At 38.1% G+C, this 21363-nt stretch overlaps 1 protein-coding gene across 3 annotated transcripts in view; it reads left to right on the top strand.

The window, feature by feature from the left end:
• Nucleotides 1-21363, top strand: part of cacna2d3a (calcium channel, voltage-dependent, alpha 2/delta subunit 3a) — a 338457-nt gene that overhangs the window by 199995 nt on the left and 117099 nt on the right. Inside the window, exons 14-16 of one of the 3 annotated variants that reach the window (XM_037536195.1) lie at nucleotides 6074-6082; nucleotides 17465-17536; nucleotides 19952-20032. In XM_037536195.1, the coding sequence (XP_037392092.1) occupies nucleotides 6074-6082; nucleotides 17465-17536; nucleotides 19952-20032 (162 nt within the window). Of the gene's footprint in view, nucleotides 1-6064; nucleotides 6083-17464; nucleotides 17537-19951; nucleotides 20033-21363 lie in introns of all 3 variants that reach the window. The other 2 variants (XM_037536194.1, XM_037536196.1) reach the window with 2 other exon arrangements.

Below are 21363 nucleotides of genomic sequence, written 5' to 3'. Positions count from 1 at the left end.
AGAGTGCATCAACGACTCATCCAGGAGGTCACAAAGGAGCAAACTTCACATGGCTCAGTTAAGGTCAATGTACCTGAGTCCATAGTAAGAAAGACACAGCGCCAAAATGGCACCCATAGGACAAACCACTGCAGACCACTGCTGACCTGAAAGAACACAAAGGCTAAAGATATTTGCCAAAAAAATATCTAGATGACCCCCAAGACTGTTGGGATAATATTCTGTGGACTGATGAGTCAAAGGCGAAACATTTTGGAAGACATGGGTCCTGTTACATCTGGCATAAAGCTAATACCACCTTCCACCATAAGAACATCATACCAACAGTCAAGCATGGTGGTGGTAGTGTGATGGTCTAGGGCTGCTTTGCTTCTGCAGGACCTGGATGACTTGTCATAATTGATGAAACCATGACTTCTGCTCCTTATCAGAAAACGAATGTCTGCCCATCAGTTCATTACCTAAAGTTCAAGCTCAGTTGGGTTATGCAGTAGTACTATGATCCAAAGCACAGACGTCCACCTCTGAATGGCTCAAAAGAAACAGAATAAAGGTTTTGGAGTGGCTGAATCAAAGTCCTGACTTGAATCCCTTTGAGATGCTGTGGCAAGTGTATTTCATGCTCAAAAGCCCTCCAGAGTATCCGAATTAAAATAACTATGCAAAGAAGGCTGGGCCAAAATTCCTCCACAGTGATGTAAAGGGACTCAAGCTGTTGCAGACATTTGCATTTGTTGCTGCCGAGTGGTGGCACAACCAGTCATTAGGTTTAGGGGGGCATTTACTTTTTCACACGGGTGTGATGTAGGTTGTGAATAAATCAGTCAATAAATGTAAAGATCATCTAACAGCTGCATTTTGTGTTTACTTGTGTTATCTTTATCTTATATTAAAATGAGTTGGATGATCTGAAACATTTAAATGAGACAAATTGGCAAAAATAGAAGAAATCAGGTGAAGGGATAAAGACTTTTTCACAGCACAGTATTGTGTCTGAGTTTACATCTACAAGGTGGACCAGCACGGTAGGTGTATCTAATAGAGTGGACAGTGAGTGGACACAGTGTTTACAACTCCTGCAGCACTGCTGTGTCTGATCCATTTGTACCAGCGCAACACAAACTAACACACCACCAGCACGTCAGTGTCACTGCAGTGCGGAGAATGACCCACCACCAGAATAGTACCTGCTCTGTGGGGGTCCTGCTGGGGTCCTGATCGTTGATGAATGGGGTAAAGGTGGGTAAACAGATGGACTACAGTCTGTAAATGTAGAATTCCAAAAAATGCTCCTATATGGTGAGTGGAGCTGATAAAATGGGTAATTAATGTAGATAGAAGGTAAATGAACCCAAGCTAGGAGTAATTTAATGCCATGAAGTTCTGCAGTAATAAAAAATACTTTATCATTTCGCACGGTGTGCAAGCGGTTCCTGAGTTTTGGCCCTGTCATAAGAAGATAACCAGTTTGACTCCCAACAATACCATAGGCATCTGCATGAAAAAGGATAGTTGGCAATGACTAAATGGAACAATAATAAAGAAATACAATTTGAGGCTGTTGAAGTACTCTGGAGGTGGACTGGTCAATATGTCCAAAATAAATTTTATCGTAATACATTGCACGAACAAGCAACACTGTTTTTCTTAGCATATTGTATAGCACTGACCAACTGCAAGTCTCATTAAAAAGAGAGTATAATTGGTCTAGCTTAACTGAATTTAGTCTAACGTATGATGATGTGAAATTAGCATATTGAATAACAATCATTGTATTTGGACCAATTTCTACCAAATAGGTTCAAAGTCAGAATTGAAAACACATTTCATACTTTTAACTGACTCGGATATAATTATGCTTATTTTAATAAAATAAATAACTTTTAACTTTTATCACTAACAGGATAATCATTACACTACCCAGACTTTACCAAATGTTTTGACTGTGAATGTTTTTGTAGTGACAATTTTAGCTCATTTTGAGCAGAACTTAAAAATACTAACGTGTAAACGCAGTTTTGAACAGTAATAAAGTGGTATAGTAGCTATAGTGGAGATCTGGATCTTTCACATCTTGTTTTTAATGAATTAGCTTCTTACGGGGAGGAATTTTGCAGTGCCTAAGGCCACAACGAATATATTAAAGAATTCTTTTATTCCACAAGCAATTTCTCTGATGAATTCATAATTTAATTTACAGACGTTTTGTTTTATGTTGTCTGTGTTTTGTGGGAAATCATAATTGTTTTGTTATGAAGCAGCTATTGCAGCCTAAGGCAAACTTATCTGTCTATATTTTTAAAACACAGAAAGGTTTACTTAAATACAGAAATGTATTTTGGTAGTGACAGTTTTTTATTTTAATTTTATTTAAAAATGAAACGCCTCTTCAAAAGAATGAATTCGCTGTTTACTGCCTGTACTATAAACCTGTTGTATCTTTTTAGTGAGACCTCTTCAGTGTGTGCTTTAGCGGCTCATACACTGTAAAGTATGTGATAATGACGACAGTGGGTGTAGATCAGTTTGACTTTAAAATGAAATTAAATAGAAACCCCCTAATTACATAGAAGCAGATGGTAGAGTGATGCATTACATGGCTGCAGGTCACAATAGCTCCTATAACAAAGCAAATACAGTCTGTCCCTTCTGCCACAATTTTTTGGATTGCGTAGTGCGTTATCATAGCCTTTGTATCTGCACATGCCTCCTGTCTGTCTCTGTAGTATGTTATTCTAACGTAATTGTACAAAAGGATGTTACCTTGCCGAAGCCGTCTAAAAACACCCCGCTTTCCTACAGTAAAGTTGTTAGGGGCAGATTTACTAGCATTTTTTGACAGTGGCTGATTTACTAAACAGGTGCAACGGTCTTTTGGTACCTATAATAACACTGAAGGGGCATTTAGTGCTCCTTTTGCTTTTGCCTAGTTGCAAATAGATTTATAGGAGTTTTGTTCTCAAAGCACAAGATCCTGGGAGGAGTTAATATAATGAACCACTTATTCTGATTGATCAAGCCTGATGGTAAGGACAGACTGTGCGCTGTTTAAGCTCATCTCATTTTTGGTGCTAACTTCTGCCATTGTACATTTGCACACTGTCTGCAATGTCATGTTATTTCTAGTTTGATAACACAAACACGTCTTCCAGCATTATCAGTGTTCTTTCACTCCACTGAACGGATTCTTTCATGTCTCCTCTGTGAGATGAGTTTGTCTGCTGTGATTTTTGGTTGTTTTGCTCCTTTGAATGAGTAATGGAAGTGGTAAAGGGTGACTGGTTGGAAAAGAAAGACTCTGTCTGTCTGAGCTTCACCATTCCTTGATTCCGTTCTTTTTTTTCCTCATTTCTTTACACAGGACATTTCTCTACAGCTTCAACCTCCAGTCCTGTATATACTGTATATCAGGGTTTCTCAACTTGAGGGCCATGGACCACCAATGGGCCATGAATCACCCCCTAGTGATCCGTGGGCCTGTTCTCAGGGGGAGCCAGTAATTCGTAGTGGGCTGGTAGAGATGTATACATTAAAAATTGCGGTCACAGGCTAATTAACCATCATCAGTCTAAGACAACACAGCAACCGGCGTGCAGTGCAGCCGGTTAGCCAGAGTTTAAAATAATAGTGAAGCTCTGCGCTTGATTTTTGCTTTGTATGCTCTGAAGTTCTAAACAGGAGAGCCTTGGGATGGAAAAGGTTGAGAACCCCTGCGGTATATGTTTTGTTCCTTTTGTGTGCTGTTTGTGTAGAGAAAATAATTCATTTTAGGACACATGTCTTTATTCACAAAAAGCCAGTAGCCAGTAGGATTCTCATTTTAGCCTCAGCTGACATTGTGTTACAGAATTTTTCTGTGCACTTTATTGTTTTTATATTCCGAGTATGTGTATGCTCGACAATTGCGTGATCATTTTTGTTTTAAAAGCATGAATTGCAAGATGTTCCACCTTTCAGTTAATGCCAGGTGCTTTTTTTCCCTATGTGGAAGACCATGTTTCTGTTGCAGTGACTTGAGAAAAAAGACATTTGCATCTCTTTGTCCATGAAAAATCGGATTGATGGAATGGAAATTGCATTATAAATTTTTATGAAAATATCTGCTCTTACCGTACTGGAACATTTTAAGAAAATGCACTTCTAATGCACTTCCATCAGGCTGCTTGATGTAATGAGGAATTCATTTGTAATTCTGAATCACATTAAGTAATTTGTAAATCCATCAAGCAGCCTAATGTCACTTGGAATCTATTCGCACATCTACCGGTTACAAATTCTAAGGTTTGTTCAACCTGAATCAGATCACAGCAGGGATGTACAATCAGAATCTGCCAAGATTGGATTTCAGTCAATTTGCTATTCTGATTTTTGGGCGATCTGTTTTATAATGCAAATAACATGAGTCAGGTAAGTGCACCTACACTCTGTTTGAAAGCTGCTAGAACATCTATGCCAAAATGTCATAACATAATTATGCGTAACTCACTATGTTCAATAGCCAGTAGCATTCACCCGCCTTGGTATACTTTCACCGAAATGTAGTTTGCACAGGTTGTATGAAGCTTGCATGCTTTCTGTGGTTTTCTTGTGGCTCATCTAGGCATGTGCCTTCCGCCTAGAAGTTAGTGAATGACTATCTGGTTAACTACAGGGAAGAAAAAGCAAAAACAGGCTTACATTTTAGATGATAGCAGTGGAAGTTTCAACTTGATAACATGCTTTATTATTCAAAAATAGCCAATCAGTAGGTTTTCATCTCGAATGAGTAAAACAGCTGCCTTTTCAGATGAGCTAATGAGCTAAAACTAACCAGTACAATGTTGGATCATTGGCATCCAACATTGGAGACGTCATCTTCTACGTGAGGTCTTTCCTCCTCAGTTGATGACGTGTTAGCAAGTTTCTTTGTCAGTTCCTAGCTAACATAAGCTGGAGTAGTTCTAGTTAGCCAAATAGAGAGTCAGAGCACTGACCGCGCACTCTTTGCCTTCTTTGTCATATCGTTAACAACACGTTTATGGCATCGTGCTCATATTCAGGCACTCATTTCATATTAGCAAAGTATAATATATTTTCTCATAGAAATGTGACATTTTGCAGTCCTGTTAAAGCGTAACATTGATATTTGATTGTCTAACCTGTGTTCCCACGACGAAGTGTGACGAATCTCCAAATAGTGATTTCAGTGCTACCCATGCATATTCCTAGGCTGATCCAATTTTGATCAGTGGCATGCCTTTTTGTACTGACCAATCACAGGCATTGTGCATTAATCTGCACAATAAGCAAAACCTCTGCAGTTACATCGTGTTGTTTGTCGAAACCAGGCAAGATTAAGAAAGAGGGCATGAAGGCCAGATGAGAAATAACATTATTTTAGATCTTATTAAGTAGTTTATATATTTTTATCAGGTTTAATGGTTAAATAACATCTCATTTCATTATAAATAGCATGTTATTTTAGATTTTATGAAGTTAATGGGTTAAGTAATCACAGCAATTTATTGCAGTGTATGATAATCTCAAATAAAGTCTTTAAATTGGGACTTTCAAACTAAATTATTCACCAAAAAATTATTAGGAAAACCATTACACAGCCATCAAATGAAACCACATGTTAACATTTGACATTGTTTAAATATAAATGAATAGTTCATTAATAAGCTCCCTAATAATATCTAATATCTAAAATAGTTACCATTTCTGTCATGAGCTAATTATTAATGGAGACATAACTTAAGTATTGGGTAATGATTATAAACTACTTAATAAAATCTGAAGTAGGGTTAGATGATTAATTGCTACATTAATTACCAGCTTAGTAATACTTATTACTCTCCTAAGTACCTTTAATGGATGTACTCTTATTGTAAAGTGGTACCAATAAAAAGGCATCCAAAAAATCTGCCGTCAGCCAATTTGGCTAGAAAGGAATCGCAATTGGAATCTGCCATAAAGAGTCATGATGGGTGCATTCCTAGTTCAGAGATTATTTAGTCACATACAAACGCACAAACTCATGTGATATTTTGTCTCTGTTTTCTTGTTTAAACTTTTGTCTTAGCTTCCTCAGGCTCAAAAGGTAACGTTATATTCCAAAACCTTCACTATGCTGTGAGTGTAATCTCACTGTGTTTACGTCTGTACGTCTGTTCCAGCTCACAGCTAAGACACAGGCTACATCTTTGGTGTTTTACAAGCGTGTTTTGAGAGAACGTATACATTAACTCATTCTCTCAGTTGTGCAATGCAATAGTAACCATATATGCTTTCATGGTTGACCATTGCTTTGTTTGTTACGGTGTCTAATGTCTTTGCCATTCACATGCGTGGCTTCTGTAACTGAATGTTTTCATGGCTGATTACCTGTGGGGGTGTGTGTGTGTGTGTGTGTGTGTGTGTGTGTGTGTGTGGACCATGCATACTGTGTTGCTGTTTGAGTATATGCATGTCTATATTTGTTTTCCGTATTCTTGATGACCACACATGCAGTCATGGACCTATTCTTTGCATTCAGAAGTGTGATGCTGTTATCCATCATGTTGTGTATTACTGTACATTATCCATGGCTTTGTCACATTGGTATATTTTGTGTGTATGAGAGAGAAGGTATCTGGGAAATTATGTTGGCCTACCAGATGCTTGCTGGTGACTTTTGTTTTTTTTTTCCCCAGAAAGACAAAATGACAATTTTAAAATTCCACTGTATGTTAATTAATGCCTATCGACTAAGACTGGTTAGGCTCATTTAGAGTAGCTTGATGGGAAAGGTGCCAATCGAGAGAAACTTCTTGAATCAGAATTGTTTACAGTGGTGGTGATTGGAACCAGACTTCTGTAGAGTTTAATGTCTCTAAAAGCTGTTTTAGTTTTAGTTTTTGTCAATTTATCAGTATTTTACCATCAACGTTACATTAAAATAACTTAGAAAACGTGCAGATTCACTGGTTGTTTTGGATAGTATGTAAAATGGTTATATTTACATTGTAGACAATAAGTTTCTAAGTTTACATCCTGGACAATAAGTTTCTCTACAATGAGCCATTTTATATCAGAGCTCTCCGAATTTTTACGTTATTGGCTGAATAATGAAGGCGTTTTGAAAATAGGTGAAATTCCCTTGTATGATTTTATTATGCATATTTAGGTCAATGTCTGTACCGCACAGTGCTTGCATAATACCTGTAAAGAACTGATTGTTATAGGCCTGTGTCTGCTGAAGCTAAACTGAGTTAACAGCCTCTAGCGGTGGTACAAGTTCATTTACTACTGGTTTGAAAAACTCTGCTTATTGAATTACTTTATGCAAACAATGGCAAGACACTTCATAATGTTTGCCTAACTGGAACAAGGCTGGCTCTTGAGGTGTGCTGGTTAAATGTACTTGGAGAGGAGGCACTGTATGCTGCCGCAGCAAGTAGATATCATTCCTGTACAATAAGCCACCTCAGAACACAACAGCAGGTTTCAGACATCAGACCATACAGCTTTGAGTAAAAACATGTCTCAGCTCTCGTACATCAGGCAAAACGGCTGTTTTAAATGGTGTCAACTCTCGGATGGTTAGTGTGACATTCGTTATTCTATTTTGTTCTTACTAGATTTGTTACAGTAGATTTGTAATGGTGTCAATAAACTACAACCACAAATTTTGCCGCACTTTTATAATGCTCTTTTATTTGACAACTATTAAGTTTCTACTCACACACTATCGTAAAATAGCCGCTGTGGAAAAAAATGAAAGGTAAAGCAAATTTTCTACACAATTGTACAATCACAGAGAATACGATTAGTAGTCTTAACGTGTATGAAGCCATCAATGGTAAAAGAAACAGAAACAAGTTCAAAGGCAGTCACAGAATTATCGCAGGAAACTATGTTTGCTGCATTCACTTGTTAGTGTGCTTTCTCTATTTATGTTCCCAGACTTGAAGAGAGCAGACTATTCAAGCTCTGATAAAAGCTATAGGCGGAATAAGCAGATTAGGACCACCTATTTAACACCCAAAGGGGCGAATTTATGGCTAAATACATGTAGACGTTGGAAAGTTATAGTTATTTGTACTTACCAACATTAACTTATTTAGAAAGTACAGTTTCCTTTGAAGTGGTGTGCACACCTTGTATTCTTATGCTCAGACATCATAATTCACATTGCAAAATTTCGCCTGCCAAATCTGCGAGCGCACACGTTTAATTTATGAACATGCCCAACAGCTATCATAGAGGGTTGGGTAACATTTATCACTAGCCTTAGCACCGGACATCTGCAGGCCCATATGTTTGGCAAGAGAGAGCGGTAATGCTAACTGAGAAGCTCTCGCTTCATCAGATCAGTTCACGACTGTCAAATTGCTGTTGCGCACCGATAGTTACACGGAGTCTGAATAAAACAGACTTTAGTAGTGATTTTCTCACTTTTAATTCATTTTTCATCAGCATAATTGCTCCCTGAAGGGAAATGAACACTGCATTTCATATCCAAACAGATAAGGATAGTATAATTATTAGCAGTATCTCAAGGTCTGTGATCTAGAATGTGTTTTTCATATTCAGTATTGTCCTAATTGTTTTTGGAGAGATAAAGGGTTACGCTGATTAGTAATGTGATATACTTTGAATTATAATAGCTTTTTTTGTTGTGATTTGGGTCAGACTCTTTTTTTTTTTTTTTTTTTTTTTCTTTTCCAAATTATTTCATTCAAATTGAATTTGGGGTTTTGAAGTCGGCTTCTTCTCTGCTGCTTTAGTTGTTCTTCTGCGTGCTAGGCTAGCATTCACTTTTTGCTTTTGCTCTGACTTAAAAAGAGCAGACGATCTTTTTTTTTCTTCTCTTTATTGGGTTGACAGGATAGAAAACAATACAGGGCAGAGATTGATTACATTACTTTTTTTTTTTTTTTTTCCCCCATTAACCACCTAACCCACCTACTATCCCTCACCCACCCACACCAGCCCTCACCCACCCTGTCACTTATCGCCCTCATTCATAACAAAACGTTACTATAGAAGAAGGGGGGGGGATAACTAAATAAAATTAGAAAATAAATACAAAAATAAATTAAAAATTAGTTAAATAAATAAATAAATAAAATAATAATAATAACTAAAATAATTAAATAAACAAAATTACTGTGATCCACCTGGGACATCAGATTGCCTGAACCCAGGTATGAGTGAATTTACGTGTTTTACCTTTAAGAGTGTGTCTAATTTTTTCCAAATGGAGAAATAAAGCAACATCGTTAAGCCAACGGTCAAATGAAGGTGGAGTGGAGCTTTTCCACTGCATCAGAATAAGACGTCTAGCTATAAGAGCACAAAAAGCAAAGACATCAGAGTAAACAGCTGGAACATTAGAGTCTTTAGGTGATACACCAAACATTGCAATCAAAGGACAAGGTTCAATTTTCCAATATAAAGGAGAAAGACGATCTTTTAACTGACTTATGTTTTAGCAACTTGCATTTATGAAAAAGATGATGACCCATGTTTCATTTACACATAACATCACTGTTTAAGCCAACATGCAGCATTTCAACCCAGCGTCGGAGTGGGACGTGTTTTCAGACTGGGAGTGACATGATGCGACCTTCCTATAAAATCACTCATTCTAAAATCTCTCATTTATTATTTATAAGCTACACCGAGAGAACCGTGGTGGATAGCTAGTGACAAAATCAAGACCGTCAATCTTTTTTTTCTTAATTGTGACAATCATGACTGTCAGTGTGCTACAAACTAATGTTAGCTAAGTGGGTTAAGGTCAGGATTTCTCACAGCCCACCAGCTCAGTGACGGGTCCTCGTCCTCTTAAAGTAGCTGTTTTATTCTTTGTTTCATGTTTTTTGCTGTTCTTGCTGCTGCTGTTAGTCTTCTCTCGATTCATAAATGAAGTTTGCTACATCTTTAATGCAAAAAAAGTATAATGAAATGAATTTTATATGCTAATCTCTCCTTTTCCGTTTCCTGCTTTATTTGAATTCCCATACCACCTTAAATAGTGCAGCAGTTACATGCCTTGTGCCCATACACCCACCTGAATGTAACTGCTACATCATTTAAGATAGAATAGTAAATTAGAGTAAGAAGCTAAATTCAGCTTCATCTAATCTCTACCTTCTGTACCAAACTGGGGCTGCAACACTTGAGCTTTTACCACTTTTAACTCCTAAATTTCTACAGGTAAACACCTGGATGTTTGTACATTAGCTCATAGTAACCAGCGCAAAACTCTACCGGCCAGGAATTCTGCCAGTTTTCCTGATTATCCACTTTGGCATTGGCTTTGATTCACTGATTTTATCATGATTCTGATTTGCCTGATTACCACTTGGATGGCTGGAAGATCTGTCTTTTAATTTATAATTGATTACTTTCTAACTTGTAATTTTAAAGTAAAATTCAGAATCAAGCTTCTAAACCTGACCTGAAACTGTGAATTAGCCAGTTTCTGATTCATCGTGACTGGTAATCAGTTTGTGTATCAGTTGCAAGATAGTGAATCAGACGCCATCAGATGCAGTGAGAGTTGTTAAGAGTTTGGCTCGGGCTGGTGATTAATGGCTGGTGCAGTTGTGGTTCCCCTTGAGTGGAGGCTGTGAGTGCTGAACGTCCTCTAAGCTCTCGAAGTCCCTCACAATCCCAACCACAGCCCACTGCCACCATCCATCATCCTACAGCTCATTTAGCTTTGTTTTCCACCAGCCAGGATAAACTGACTTTGGATAGTTCATGTGAGAGTAAGAAAAAACAGCATTGGTGTGGAATGTGGTGATGATGGAGGAAGTAGCAGAAGTAAAAAGGTGGTAGGTATATATGATCTCTCGCTTCCTGCACAAAGTAGAAGGTAATATGGACAAATAACAGTACTGCGGTTATACTGCAGTACTATGCAGAGTTCACCCTGTCAGTCATTTCATTTCCAATCCAAGTGGCCATTGAGTACTTATTCAGGAAAAAAATAGAAAACATATTTAACAGAAAATTGCACATAAGCTTCAACAATAAATAGAATATCAAATGCTTTATTGTCTTGATTACAGCATTCTTTTCAGGAGGTTTATTTTTCCACACCTCCAAAGTTCAGTCTTAGAAGTTGGTGAATTTCTCTGCTTCTCACAATCCAAGTAATATTACACATTTATACTCATCAGCCAATAAAATCTTACTTTATATCTCAGATGTCCAGTTTCGCCGAGTTTTTTTTCTCAGAGTGAAGCTTGATTTTCTCCTTTCTCTCAAAGATGAAGAGTGCTGTTTATCTGATGTTGACAGTTTTGATGGTCTACCAGGTCTTGCGCTGGTCAGGTGTCACATTTTCTCTCTATCCTTTTCCATTGTCTTTCCCCTTCCTTATACGAGTGGACTATATCTAATGACCTCAGAAAAAACTCCATTAGCCATTTCAGATGCACATTAGAAAGAAACTGGAAGGCAGCTAAGGTGTTTGGGTAGTTGTAGTGTCTCTTTGAAGGGGAACATATTGTCAGTGAGTGCTTTGGGAACAGATTTTGTGTGAGGACACGTCTGTAACTGGTTGGTGAGACTGAAAGGATAGAAGAGTTAAAGTGGCAGTAGGGTACACAAAAATAAAAACATGGGCAAATTTGATATTATACTTAGTGTTAGAAGCTTCATTGTAATTTTCTGTAAAATATTATATTATTCTTTAAAATATTTCTGTAAAATATGTTTCTGGCTTTTTTCTGATGCTGAAACATAACGTAATGGTGAGATTGCAGGTTACCCTACAGTATATAAAAATGCTGTAGAAAATAACATGACATGATTAATGATGATGATGAGTACCTTGTTTTTACCCACATGCTCACAGCACGCTGCCAAAAGCATTGTAATTAGTTACAAGCCCTATTTTCGTATTGCAGTATTACAGTCCAGTATCAGAATAATGATTAACTAACGGTTAATTGTGCCAGCCAGTTGCCTATGCTGCACAAATTGTTCATTCATCTGAGGATTACTCCCTTCGCCTTACCCTCTTGCCTCAGCCATTATTAAGCCACAGCATCATGGGAACGAAGGTTGTCAAGGTCACCACAGCTCTATCTGTCATGGGGACCTACATTTCGTGCTGATGGTCCAATGGGAAAAAAGTTCCAGCATCCCTGCCCATGCTCCCTGTACCATAGCTGTGTATGACAGAGCTCAGCTCTGATCTCCATCCCTCTTTGACCCAGAGGCTCTAAGCTCCACTCACTTTATCCTCACCCCAGATAAAAAGAGCTTCAAGATTGTGTGTGGTTTTCAGGACTAGTAGGCTCTTTCCTTTTGGACTCGCGACATTAAACACTAACCCCTTAATGCAAAGGAAAAAAAATCTGATTTAAGGCTAAATTCAAGGCTCTTCAGATTCAATTTGGGTTTGGTAATGGCAGACACAATTACTCTTTTAAACATTTTAAAACTTTGATAAAAGATTGACCTTCTCAATAAACTAGCAGTTTCCATGATGATCATGCATATTTTAAATTCTCATACTGGTCTGTCTTACAGTATGAAACAGCCTGATAATCATGTTTAGACTTTTTGCCACATAGTGTTTGATTTATGTTTTATTACATGTTTTTAAAGAATTCCAGGTCGTCTTTTTTGGAACCTTTGAAAAGCTTTGTATGGTGGTGTTCAGGTATGTTAATTTTAAGTGCCTGACCTTTGGTTAAAAAAAACTCTATTTACTTGATCAATCATCAGAATAATCAATATATTGCTTAATTACCCATGCAATTGACAATCAAGAGTGTTTGCCCTAGTTTTGATGTCTTCTTCATAGAAGTTGCTGGAAATATTGAAATATAGAATAAAAAAAGTTCTAATGAACAAAAATTTCTTGGATAGTACTTTTTAGATCCCTTATACATGCTTTTTATTTATATCTTAAACCTAAATCTCTGCTTGAATTAGCACTACAGAGACATAGAACAATGATTTAGATAGTAATAATAAATTAGTTTGTTATTTATAAAGCACAGTGCTTTACAGACAGATCATTTTACAGAATTTTATACGCTAAGTTTATTTCCAAAAGACAGATCTTTGTTGTCTAATAAAAGGTGGAACCAAGTTCCACAGTTTAGAAGCATAATACCCAAAAAAAGAGGCCTCTCCACATTTTAAATAAAGTATTTGCAGAAGGCCAGGATCTGCAGATCTAATATCACGTGTTGGAACGTGAACAGACCAACATTTTGTGAGGTAAGCGGGTCCTTTAGGGTCATTTTGAGCTTCAAACACAAGCAACAGAACTTCAAAATTAACCTAAGAGATCCAAGCAGCCAGGGCAGTTCTTTCAAACTGGAGGGATTTGATCTCTCGTTTCCGTTTTTGTTAAGATCTGTGCTGCTACGTTTCATACTAGTGGTAGAGGATGGAGCATGTTGTTAGGAAGCCCAGTAAAAAGAGCATTACAGTCACCAACTCTGCTTGTAACAGATGTATAAAGTTCCTCTGCGTTGCTCTAAGATGTAATGGCTGAACTTCAGCAGCATTTTTAAAAAGGTAAAATGTTACTTGTGACTGTGTTTACATGTGGGACAAAACAGAGCTCAGAGTCTACGATTACACCCAGGTTTTGTACATCAGGCCTGGTATACAGATGTTAAAGAACCTTTTCATACAGCGTTTTCTCTGAGTTTTACTACCAGGGATCAGTATTTCTGTTTTTCATGATTTCGTTGTAAAAAAAAAAAGAAAATAATATTGCGACACCCACTAAGAAATATGTGGCATACAGCTGATAAGCCTTCCACTAAACGTTTGTGTATCAAAACGAACAGAAATATGGTGTAATTGCATGTCATCAGCATAGCTATGAAAATTGATGATATGCTTCCTGATGATATCACCTAGAGGGAACATGTGCAAAGACAAAAAGCAAATGACCTAAACTGAAGCTTATGAGACTCCACAGGGAATGTTAAGGTTTTTGATGATTGATTTCCAACAACTGTCAAAAAAATGTAAAAAGCTAAAGGTAACAAACAGTGATTGAGCAAAAACACAAACGTGTGACAAGTTTAGTTGAAACTGGTAACTACAAAAATATGATTACAAGCGCATTAAAATGAACTAAAACGCAGACACATCTAAGAGATGTTGCGGTCTATGCAATATTAATTTATTATTGCTCAAACCTTTAGATGAGGGTGTGAGGTAACCTGGATTTATGCGAAGTTCACAGAACAGAGCAAGAGAGAGAGAGACGCTCGCACCAAGGATGCTTCGATAACATGGAGTTTAATGGCTGAATATTAAACTACCTTGGACTACATTCAATGATAGATGAAAGAAAATAGAACAAAGCACAACAAAAAGGATAAAAGGTAAAAGGACAACATGGCTCACGTGAAGTGGTTCAGTTAATTGATATGAGGCAGGGTGGTTCTCGGGAAGACGCGGGAAACTTGAAAGAGTCTCTGTAAAGAACTAACTGGATGGGAATAACTACATATGGCTGAGTTAGATGTCCCTATTAAACACGGTCTTATTAAATAAATTGGCGTCAGAACCCTGACTGTCAGTTGATGGAACCGGCTTACGTGGGAATCCGCTGACTTCCAAAGGGTCGCCTTTGAGGCCGGAGCTCACGTGTTGCTTTGTCTCCTCGCTGGTCGCAGATGCTGTGTCGCCGTGCGGGGACGCGCCTTCCCATCAGGGAGTGGTGAAGGCGTCTCGTGGCCGTCTGAGGGTGGTGTCTCGTGGCCGTCTCAGGGTTGCATCTTGTGGCCGTCTGAGTTCTGAAGCTGGTGACGTTAACTTAACTAAATACCTCTCTTTAGCAGACAAGAAACATCTACCTTCCTTCTCTGAGGGTGGTCTAAACTTAAGGTCTGTAGACGGACTGATCTAAGCAGATCTGATCTTGGAGTGTTCCAATTCTGGCCTGTCTCTCTGACTAAGGCCGGTACAAACTTAGGAGTTCAGCTATCTTCTGGTTGAGAAAGCTGACTCCTGCTCACTCTGTCTCTCTTTCTGTCTCTTCTGTCTTTCCCTTTTCTGTCTCTTTTGTCTTCTACAAAGGTTCCGTGCCCTGGGGTTTTGCTCCAACTGCATAATAAAAATGCATATAAATACTATTTCGATAACACACATAATACTAATAAGTAGTATTGCTTATAGATTATATAAATGTTAATACTCAAAGCAGACAATGTCCAAGTCCCTTGGATTCTTTATGAGCGCATAGTGGTGGTGTGGGGCGGCACGGTGGCGTGGTGGGTAGCGCAGTCGCCTCACAGCAAGGAGGGCCTGGGTTCAATTCCCCGGCCGGGTGACCGGGGTCCTCTCTGTGTGGAGTTTGCATGTTCTCCCCGTGTCTGCGTGGGTTTCCTCCGGGTTCTCCGGTTTCCTCCCACAGTCCAAAGACATGCAGTCAGGCCAATTGGGTGTGCTAAATTGTCCCTAGGTGTGAGTGACTGTGTCTGTGTGTCTGCCCTGCGATGGACTGGCGACCTGTCCAGGGTGTATCCTGCCTTCTGCCCGAAGACTGCTGGGATAGGCTCCAGCTCCCCCCCGCGACCCTGACGGAGAAGCGGCTTAGAAAATGGATGGATGGATGGATGGATGGATAGTGGTGGTGTGATGTGCCTCATTTTCACCACTTGGGGGTGGTGGTTCTATATCTAAATTGTCAATGGAATCTAAAAAGGCTAGCTTTGTTATAGATTCTCATAGCAACCCATTTCTTGATATCTCTGTATTGAATGGTGGAAATTCTATATTGGTGCAGTCTAAAGAATTATTTCTGTTAATTCATAGCTTGGTTAAGGTTTGGGAAGATCTGCAGCTAGATTCCAGGCCAGGATTTATGGCCTGGTATGGTCTGCCATATGGAGCAAAGGGGGTTGCAGGCCTCCCACTGTGTTCGTATTTTCAAGATAACATCCTTCTGAGTAAAACTTGTAAGCCCCCTAATCCTGTTTGGATGACATCTTCATGACCTTTGAAACACTCCTGAGCTCAAAGTTCAGGAATGTGGAGTCCTCCTAAGTAGTGTGATTCTGGCTCGACTAGATCCGCTACAGAGAACGCACTGCTACTCATTTTAATATAAAATTACTGTTTATTTGCTGAATTATCACATTGGTGGGAAAAAAAATCATTTTATATTAAATATTTTTTCCAATATGTTAAACTCCCCAAATAAATATCGTGTGCACTAAAATTTGGAGAAAAAATTCCATATTTTAGAGGATGTATATGATGCATTAACTTGTTTTCACTCAGAAAATCATCAAAACATGTAATTTGATCAGGATTGTTCAAACTTTTTCATTTGGAAAGTTTGATACTGCCATGATTGTGATATCATTATGCATCATTAATTTTAATGATTTTTAAGAAAATGCTTACAATGTTTGAGGAGCGTGACATTGACTTTTATGATATATTATCACATCCTACTAGGATTATATTCTTGAGCATTTTCAAGTCATGTTTGCATTCCCGTGTGAACCGAGGAATTTTCAAAAACGTTGTTGGTGTGGACAAAGATTTGAAAACAGAAAACAAATGCGGTTTGTAAAAATATCAGTATGTAGACGAGGTCTCAGAGGGGCCCAGGCTCCTTTCATTGTTGATGGTAATGATTATCCAACCTTTGCCAGTTATCACACACTAATGACTCCGGCTCTCTAGCAGCTGTCCCTCATTCCAGCCTCGAGACACCACCAGTGACGTTTTGTGTTCTGAGCCCTTACAGGAAAAGCGCTCAGTTGATTCTCAGCAACCATACCAGCGTTAAATTACTCTGCCTTTAAACTGCACAAGTGATTTGAGTTAAATTGAGGTGCATCTTCTGTGCGTTTCTCAGTTATGGGCCCTCTGACTGAACACCTGGTGCACTAAGCCACTGCAGGGCTTCATTATTACGCCATGCTGGCATGGTCACATAGTCACCATGTAGAAAAGATAGCTGATGTATATTCTCTAATCAGTGTTGATAGCCCAATGATATGTGATCACAACCCATTGGAAAATAGGGCTGTATTTTTTTTTTACATTGATATTTTCTCATTGTTAACTTTGACTTGTTTCACTTTCTGTTTTTTTATTGATCCAGTCTTGAGCCAGAGCGAGCTCCTATTACTGATGTTATTTTTGTAAGCTTGGTCAGTCACAATAGATCGTTCAAGACAAAGATTTAAGAAGGCAACGAATAAAACCTGAGATTTAATGGGCATTTTGCCCCATCTGAGAAGCACTAATGGAAATTTACAAAAAACACTCAATTTATTACTTTTAGAGTATATTGTCTATATCAGTCCCTTCAGCTCTGTCTGTCTGTGTATACATGAAAGTATCGTGCCAATTTCTGCATCTATTTCATAGTGAATCAAGTATTTCCATACGATTGTGTTTTCTGCCTACTTACATGCATATGTAGCCCATGTTCCATACCTCTCCTTTTGTACTTAAATTTCCTTTTTCTCCCACTTTTCTCTAGTTGGAGGACAATCAGGGACCTGTATTGATGACCACGGTGGCCATGCCTGTATTCAGCACAAAGAATGAGACAGTGAGTATTGAATGAATGATGTGGCATAATTGTACCTGTTTGCTTTGTTTGGGTGTGGTAACTTGTGATTTGCCTTTATTAAGGGATTTACAAAAAATCCAATCATTGATGAAAATAGACAATGATTAATTGATAATGACAGATTTTTGTGCTTAACTGCTGCTTTCAGATTATGCTACATTCTGTTGAATCAGGTGAAGGATCAAAACCTCAAAAAAGTTTTTTAAAATTTCCTTGGACTAAAATAATTTTGCTGTGAATGACCCTAGACCTGAATTATTTAAATTTTATTGAAACAAATGACTGAGGATTCCATTTAGTCACAATCAAAACAATCATAACGCTACCAAAACCTTACAAAATCATAATATTTTTAATTTAAAAAAAATACTGAATACTCTTGGCAGTTCATAAGGTTACACACTGATTTTCGGCCTTTGAAATGCATCTACTTGACCACGTGGCCATGAAGAACAAGGATGCAGTCTCACTTCCGGCTCTAAATTAAGGACTAAAATTCTGTGGTTTAGTAGTGACTTGTAACCATGGGGCAGCATTTTTTTCATTAAAATGAACTCTTTCGACTTCACTTTAAAAGAAACCAAAAAGATCTTTTTAAAAACAACATTGAGAAAAAATGTCAATATTTACATTTACGGCATTTGGCAGACACTCACAGAGTCACAGAGTGACTTACAATTTGATCAGTTTTTACACAGGTAGGCCAAGGTGGTGTTGGGAGTCTTGCCCAAGGACCCTTATTGGTATAGTGCAGGGTGCTGCCCTGGTCGGGGATTGAACCCCAGTCTACAGCATAGAAGGCAGAGGTGTTAACCACTACACTAACCAACCACTATTTTTTCATCAATTAAAATTTAGGGGTGAAGGTTTGGGACAGGCACCTCCCAATAGAAAGTGCTCTGTTTATGATGATTTTAAATATGTTTATCTTATTACCTAGTTATGCCTTGGGTTTAAATAGAGTTTGAACTGGTTCTATCAAATGGTCCATGTGTATGGTTTGTTGGTTTTATCCTAGTTATTAATAAGTAATATTAGCTTTACACTAACATAACATCGCAATGCCTGTGTTCTCATCAAATTACAGGATAATCTGTAATTTGATAATCTGGGAATATATTTGCTGAAGAGCAATCTGTAACTGGGACACCTTTTGTAGTGCTCACGGCGGTGAATCAGTCTCAAACCCGGACTGACTGTCCTACAGAGTGGCACAGGCATTAGAAAAAATTCAATCTTAATGTTTTTAAAGGGCCCATTCCTGACATTTTTCCTGTATTTTCTTTTTTCCCTTAATGTCATTTTATTTGCATGATTTTGTGTATTAGGAATGGTCCTAATTCATTTATTTGATGACTTTCTAACATCTCTTTATCCCTTACCATTAAACAGGCTGTTTTTTTGTTTTGTTTTGTTTTGTTTTGTTTTGCTGTACCTTTAAGACTGCTGTGACACAAACAAGCTCAGTTCTGATGGTCTATCATGTCTCATACAAAAAGTGGTCAGGACTGAAACTTTCCTTAGAACTTCAGCTTGAAGGGGCAGGTCTGTTGTGCTGTAAACTAAATATGTGGCTATATGTAAATGAGTGGTTTTGTGAGATGTCACAGAAAATGTGAATTTAAAACAGGCAGTTTGGGCAGCTTAGGTTCCATAGATGAACTTTGCAGACTGGGGAGTGGATGGTATGTTTTGAAACTTTTGTATGTTTTGAAATGTTTACGTATTACTTCAAAGTCCTTTTATTGGAAATGAAAACCAAGATAAATTCATATTTCCATGATATGAGCCCTTAAATGTTTTAGTATCCTATGTTAAGCTTCACTTGTAAATTTGATGTAATCTGGTGTCTTTCACTTTAGTGAACTAGCTATTTTATTTATTTTTTTATGAGTTTTTTATGGTTTTTACTGGGCTTGTTGTATTGTTACAGCAAACTTTCATTCTTTAGGAGGTGTTATTTTAAAATTCCTCTGCAATGTAGCTGCCTCGCAGTTGATTGGAGTGGAAACATTGCAGTGTATGGTAGTTACATATGGCATGTATTCTGTCTAAACAGGGACATTTGGATGGTCAATGTTCAACATGCCTGTTACTAATCAAATAATGTGATGCTTTGTACAGTAAAATGTGCTGCAATCTACTAGAGTTGAATTCAATCATTGCAGAAGAAAAAATCTTGTTAGTTCTTAGAGTTGTTCAGTCAAAACAAAGTGTAGAATTTGCTGTGGTGGGTAAAGCTAATTTGATGGTGGCCTACAATCAGTCCTGCCCAGCACTCACTTTACTCAAAATCTGTTTATACCTGCCCTCAGCTATTGATAGATTCTATAAACCATGCTCTGCTAATTTATTGTGGATGCCGTCTGTCTCATTTTTTTCTTTCTGTTTCAGAAGAATAAAGGCATTTTACTCGGTGTGGTGGGCACAGACGTCCCTGTATCGGAGCTGCTGAAGACCATACCCAAGTACAAGGTACAGTTTTTTGGTAAATTTCATTCAAAGCCTGAGTTCATTCTTATATTGTTGAGATGCCTGTAGTTATCTTGTGAAATAATGTGTCACTGTACCAGTAGTGTTTTTAACAGAGGTTTAAATATGGTGAATGTTAGGGAAGTAAGTATATAAGTATAAAGTTCAATGTACAATACTGGCCAAAAGTCAGGGACCACCCTTTATTTAGTTAATTCTGTTCATTTTTCAGAAGATGTTTCTAATGGTCAACCCCAATTCCAAAGAAGTTGGGACGTTGTGTGAAACATAAAAACAGAATAAGATGATTTGCAAATCCTTTTCATCCTATATTCAATTGAATACACTACAAAGACAAGATATTTAATGTTCAAACGGATAAACTTTATTGTTTTTTTTTGCAAATATTCACTCATTTTGAATTTGATGCCTCCAATATGTTCCAAAGAAGTTGGGACAGGGGCAACAAAAGACTGGGAAAGTTGAGGAATGCTCAAAAAACACCTGTTTGGAACATTCCACAGGTGAACAGGTTAATTAGAAAGGAACACACTTCAGAAAACCACTGTCAGTGAACTCAGTTCGTCGCTCCATCTACAAGTGCAAGTTAAAACTCTGCCATGCAAAGCGAAGCCACATATCAACACCACCCAGAAACGCCGCCGGCTTCTCTGGGCCGAGCTCATCTGAGATGGACTGATGCAGAGTGGAAAAGTGTCCGGTGGTCTGACGCGTCCACATTTGTTTTTGGAAATCATGGACGTCGTGTCCTCCGGGCCAAAGAGGAAAAGGACTGTCTGGATTGTTTTCAGTGCAAAGTTCAAAAGCCAGCATCTCTGATGGTGTGGGGGGGGTGTTAGTGCCCATGGCAGGGGTAACTTGCACATCTGTGAAGGCCCCATTAATGCTGAAAGGCACATACAGGTTTTGGAGCAAGTGAATATTTGCAAAAAACAATAAAGTTTATCCTTTTGAACATTTAACATCTTGTCTTTGTAGTTTATTCAGTTGAATACAGGTTGGAAAGGATTTGCAAATCATCGTATTCTGTTTTTATTTATGTTTTACACAGCGTCCCAACTTCACTGGAATTGGGGTTGTACTTATATAAAATAAGGAAAAAATAAGGAAAAAACAGGCGTTTGCAAAAACTTGAGCTTGAAAAAAATATTAAAAGATAGAGAAAATGAGACTCCTTACAACTACTCAAGACCTGAAAGACCATCAAACCTGGCACCATCAGATAAACAGCACTTAAAGCTTTCATTGTGGAGATATAGAGGAGAATAAAGCCCCGCTCTCGTTTCGGATCTGAAAACATCCACAAAGCCGTC

This window comes from Pygocentrus nattereri, chromosome 29, assembly GCF_015220715.1.
Source record: "Pygocentrus nattereri isolate fPygNat1 chromosome 29, fPygNat1.pri, whole genome shotgun sequence".
Taxonomy (NCBI): domain Eukaryota; kingdom Metazoa; phylum Chordata; class Actinopteri; order Characiformes; family Serrasalmidae; genus Pygocentrus; species Pygocentrus nattereri.
This window is presented reverse-complemented; position numbering and strand designations above follow the sequence as displayed.